We start from the raw sequence: 4,981 nt of genomic DNA, 5'->3' as shown, positions 1-4,981 counted from the left end.
CATGCATTCTCTCGACTCCATTAAACATTTTCATATGGACTTTCTGATCGCATTCTCTACTTTCAAGTCTTCTTCGACACAGCGTGATGTTCATTTTGTAAATGATGGTTCCATTTAGAGTAAACAATATAGGACATCAGCATCGGGGCCTGGATACCGTGTGATTGAAAGCTACTAGCGCCCAATAGGTGCAGGTCGCAGTGGTAGGAGGGCGTGCAGTGTCAGACTCCCCCTCAGCTCTCCATCGTAAAATTACACCAAAATAAGATTGAATGTATAATTTTTGTCAAGTTCCTTCATATCAGGTGTCATGTACTCAAAGTGCAAATTTTCTAAATCTGTGTAATTGTTTTAAACCTGCAGTAAGTGTTTTGCCACGTGAGGGCAGCACAACAAGATGTAAATACTACACAATCATCAGGTCTGGTTTAATCCCCAACTACTGCTGGTGGCTCCATGATGTTCATCAGCAAGTTTCTGCTTTTATTTTCGATATTCATTTGTTGTTGAAAGTAAAAAAGACAGTAATGAGAGCTGTACGAGTGAACCAAAAGAGTTCAGTTGTGGCCGATTAGACCTAAATAAATTGTTAAAAGATGGAATAGAGCGACAGGATACAAATAAATCTAATAATATAAGATAAATGATGCAAACATATTGATAGAGATGGCAAAAGGTTGTTTGTCTAATGTCTTTCACTTGTTGCAGGTGGCATTTAAAATGATGTTTATATACATAGAATAGAGGATCGCTTTCTTCCAACCAGTTCTGTTACTGAATACACATAACATGTACAAGCTTTCAAAATACCGTCTCACAAATGTTATTCTGGAGGGTTAATGGCACAACTTGAAATAATGAAACAATGAAACATACCACCAGCATCTCTGACCAAAGAGTTTATCATTTCCATGCATTTCATTAACGACTGGAATCTATTGCCTTTCTGTACTGAACAGACTTTTTCAGCCCAGATGTGTGTTACTGTGCTTTGGACCCTTTGGACACATTTCTGGTCAAGTGCAAACACTTTAACCCTCCAGGTGTTGATGCCATCATTTACGGGTCAAAGCACCAATCCCCTTCACAGACACTGACCACATGTCTGTTAATCAAATCACTGCTAACATTTGATCCCTCTTATGTCCAAAGCTCGAGGAACAGAAATTCAGCATCACCGAATGTGACAATGTAAACAGAGGCAATGCTGCCATTGTAAATGGAGGAGCATGAAACTAATAGGGCACGAGCTGTTCCTCGTGAAGGCTCATTCAGACCAGACTTATACTTTGTGCTCTGTGGTAAAAATGGTTTTCTCTCTCTGACATGAGGCAGCAAATTAAAGAGTGATGCAAAATCTGTTAGTAAAATAAATCAAGGCATGTGACACAGGATTGATTTTCCCTTGACTATAACTTACAGAAATAGACTTTTGAGTCCTTTACGTGCCTACGACGGCCTAGTTGTTCACATCGCCCACTGTATTATTTCTCTTTTCCTTATTCTTTCCACCTTGTCCGACTTGTTATTCCAAATTTCTGCATATTAGCATTTCTAAAGAACCTCCTCTTCTTCGCATCCAATGAGGTTAAATATTTAATGGGTTTATAATATATTTTGCCCTGGCAATTACTGCATTACTGCAATTACATATTAAGGATTGTTTGTTAAATGTCCATCAGTCAAAATCTGGTTTGAAATGAAAAATATGAGTCTTAGCCATAGGGGTCTTAACAAAGGTTGGATTATTAAGTGTATCCTTGACTCTGTATATGTAAAAGTATTAGTTGTGTGATTCTTTAAATTGCTGCAGACGTCCTTGAGGAGCTTCCAGGAAACACAGGGAGGTGTTGGTTGGACCTTGGTGGTTTTGGGGGTGTTACACATCCATTAGGACTGCACTGCATCTGTTAGCTCAAAGCTGTGGTGAAAACCACCTGCACTTACCAGCAGCCTGTGGTGGCATTTCCCCCAGGGCGCCAGTGGGATGATCTCGATGGACACAAATCATCACGACATTAAGAAGCATGGATTGTTATGTTATGAAAGCTACAGTCATAGTCATCAATTTGAATTATGTGTGGTGTTTTTCTCATGCGTTCTTCTGTAATTACATTTTTATGAGCGCCTCTCTTATTACCACTGCATCTATAGAATATATCAGTTAAACAGTTCATCTTCTATTCACTCCAACCAAATCCGGGTTTCTGTTGAGAACACATCGTATACCATATAACAGAGGGTATTTCTAGCTACACTCAGCCTGAAAACAACAGATAAAGCACCAAACAACCTATTATCTTCCCATAAGTGAAGCCAAAGCATCTTGATCAGTCCCTGGTGGCTGGTTACAGTATAGGTCATAAACCCTGCATCCTCCACAATATAATAATAAATATATATTAAAAATGATAATTAATGTTACTTGGAAATACTTGAAATCAAGTTTTCAGGGAAACAATCGCAAAGAGACGTGTTTGCTAATCCACTTTTGAATTAGTCACATTCCCAGGTCACATGCTTGTTAACTCTCGTGTTTTACCATCACTTCATTAATTAGCACTTTCTAAATTGTTTGTGACGTGTCCCAGCAAACTAATGAGACACCATTTATTATTGATAATAATTCATCCTCAGATTTATTATTCATCATCATTAAAACCCGTTGGGAGGAACCAAGGCCAGAGTTTGACGACCTCAAACTTCATTAAGTGTCTCAAGGTAAATTTGAAGACAGCTCTCCTCTTTGACAGTGCTCCTCCCCCGGGTGTGGGTTTATGACGGGTCAGGTCCATCACGGATGTTGATGACAATGATGACGAAGGCGATGATGAGGGTGGTGACGAACAAAAATGTGTGTGTGTGTGTGTGTGTGCGTGTTTATGTAAGCGTCAAAGTTTGTATTTTTTTTGTGTGCATGAACTGATTTACGAGTACACATTGCGGAGGGTGTGTGTGGCATACAGTATATAAGATTCTCCAGTTATATCCTTACACCCCCACCCCTCTCCGTTGGGTGTAAATGAAAATGCAAGGCTATATTTGGATAGAGCTGATGTCACAAGTGGTTTGAGCAGGGAGCCTATAACTGGTGGAGTCGGTTTGTGTGACAGTCGGACAAACCCTGCACTGCTGCACTTACAGACCGGGATCTGCTGCCAACAAAACAGAAAGTAAGTATAGTTTCACTTCAGGGCGTTATCTTCTCTATCACAGGACAGTATCTATGACTGAGTGTTACATTTACACGGAAAGGGAGCTATAGATGGATAATGGTTTTAGTTTGAATGATAATAGTTGTCTTGTACCTTTCTGATTTTATATTCCGGCAATCTTAACGACTCAACTTTGTTGTTTAAATAAATGTGACTTTTGTATTTTCTAAATTCATGACCATACACTATGGATACATTACAGGGATCAAGGGTAGAAAATGATGCAGAAGTGATATGGGTTATTTCTACGTAATTTCTTTTGTATTTTAACATGTTGTTATTATTTCATTTTATTGTACTGAGGATGCACACATGTATTGAATATGAAAATGTTAATAAGAACTATGATTTATTGCATAAATGATTAGTCAAGCACAATGGAGTAGAAAAAATGTCTGTGGGATTTGCTTTTCTTTGTCCTGTTAAGTTAACAGATCAGTAAATAAATTTCAGACTGCAGTGAGTAGACATCACCTTGGTGTATGAGAATTATTTTCACTACCCTCTGACATTTCATTGACTAGAATCTTAATTGAAAATAAATAGCCTATTAATTGAAGCTGAACTAATGAATTCCTGGTAGGGGTGTGGGGATTACTGATTACTGAAATTATAAACTTATACAAATATTGTATATTTAACACTTTTTTTTCAGATTGATGACTTGAAATTCATAATTTTCTCAAAAATGAAACTCTTACGATCTCACTACTTAAACTATAGTACTCTGCAGTTGGTGAAATGTGATAAATTCTTACATTGTGTTTATATTATGCACATATGAACAGTAAGTTTCTATCGTTCTGTTGTTTTGGTCAGATCTTTCTATTAAGTGTCGGAAACTAAATACTTAATTTTATTCTATCTACTGTGTTGATTTAGGTTAACACCATTCACTATGTATCACCTGAGGGTGCCTGTGCTCGTCCTCATTCTGCTTGTGTTTCTGCGCTGTGTCACCACTGCCCCAAGCCACAGGTAAACTGCAATGACTGCAACGTATAAAATATGTGTATTTGCAAGTTTCATTATGTAAAAATTTTGATATCAGATTGGATACCAGTAGGGCTAGTTATTTCTTGAATTGTATTGTCTTGATAGCCAGGAAACCAATATTTAACCTGGGGTTAACCTGCAGACAAGTAGCTGAATATCATGGAAATTGTGCGATAAGAAAGGTTCATCTCTGAGAGGAGCATCAGGGCAACTCTGGAGATGTAAGCCAGTTGTGAGAGTGCTTCATTGCTCATGTCAAGGGGCAGCCAAGTGGCCACTTTTTCTTCTTGCTCTCAGAACTAGTGGATCTTTGAAGAGGGTATCATCAGTTATCAGTGTAAAACGCCCCTTCTCCCCCGTGTGATTCAGGTACTTCAGTCCCGGCTCATCCAGCGAGCAGGAAAGTGCTTTCCCATACGGTGAAGGCTGGTTAGCACCGGGGCTAATGTCTAACCCATTCCTCGACCTCATGGGTGCGAGGCCACGAAGGGGGCTCACAGCTATGAACAGGTAACAGCATTTACAGAAATCTGTATGATCACCTATGAATATGTCGTCTTGATGTCACCTCTCAGTTTCTCGTGTCTTCCCAGCCACCGCATGGAAAAGAGGAAGTGCAACACAGCCACCTGCGTTACCCAGAGGCTAGCAGACTTCTTGGTGCGCTCCAGTAACACCATCGGTACCGTCTACGCCCCGACCAACGTGGGATCTGCCACCTACGGCAAGAGGGACCTACTGCAGCCGCCCAGCTATCTGTCTCTCTAGTA

General features: G+C 39.6%; 1 protein-coding gene across 1 annotated transcript; it reads left to right on the top strand.

Moving 5' to 3' along the window:
• The first annotated feature begins 4,113 nt into the window (after positions 1–4,113).
• Positions 4,114–4,979, top strand: LOC128429069 (islet amyloid polypeptide). The gene is made up of 3 exons (XM_053415352.1): positions 4,114–4,193; positions 4,581–4,721; positions 4,805–4,979. Exons 1-3 carry the CDS (start codon positions 4,114–4,116, stop codon positions 4,977–4,979), a joined length of 396 nt encoding a protein of 131 aa, XP_053271327.1.
• The last annotated feature ends 2 nt before the right edge of the window (positions 4,980–4,981 follow it).

The sequence above is a fragment of the Pleuronectes platessa genome, chromosome 22 (assembly GCF_947347685.1).
Source record: "Pleuronectes platessa chromosome 22, fPlePla1.1, whole genome shotgun sequence".
Lineage (NCBI taxonomy): Eukaryota > Metazoa > Chordata > Actinopteri > Pleuronectiformes > Pleuronectidae > Pleuronectes > Pleuronectes platessa.
The sequence above is the reverse complement of the archived record's forward strand: the minus strand, read 5'-3'. Positions and strand labels throughout refer to the sequence as shown.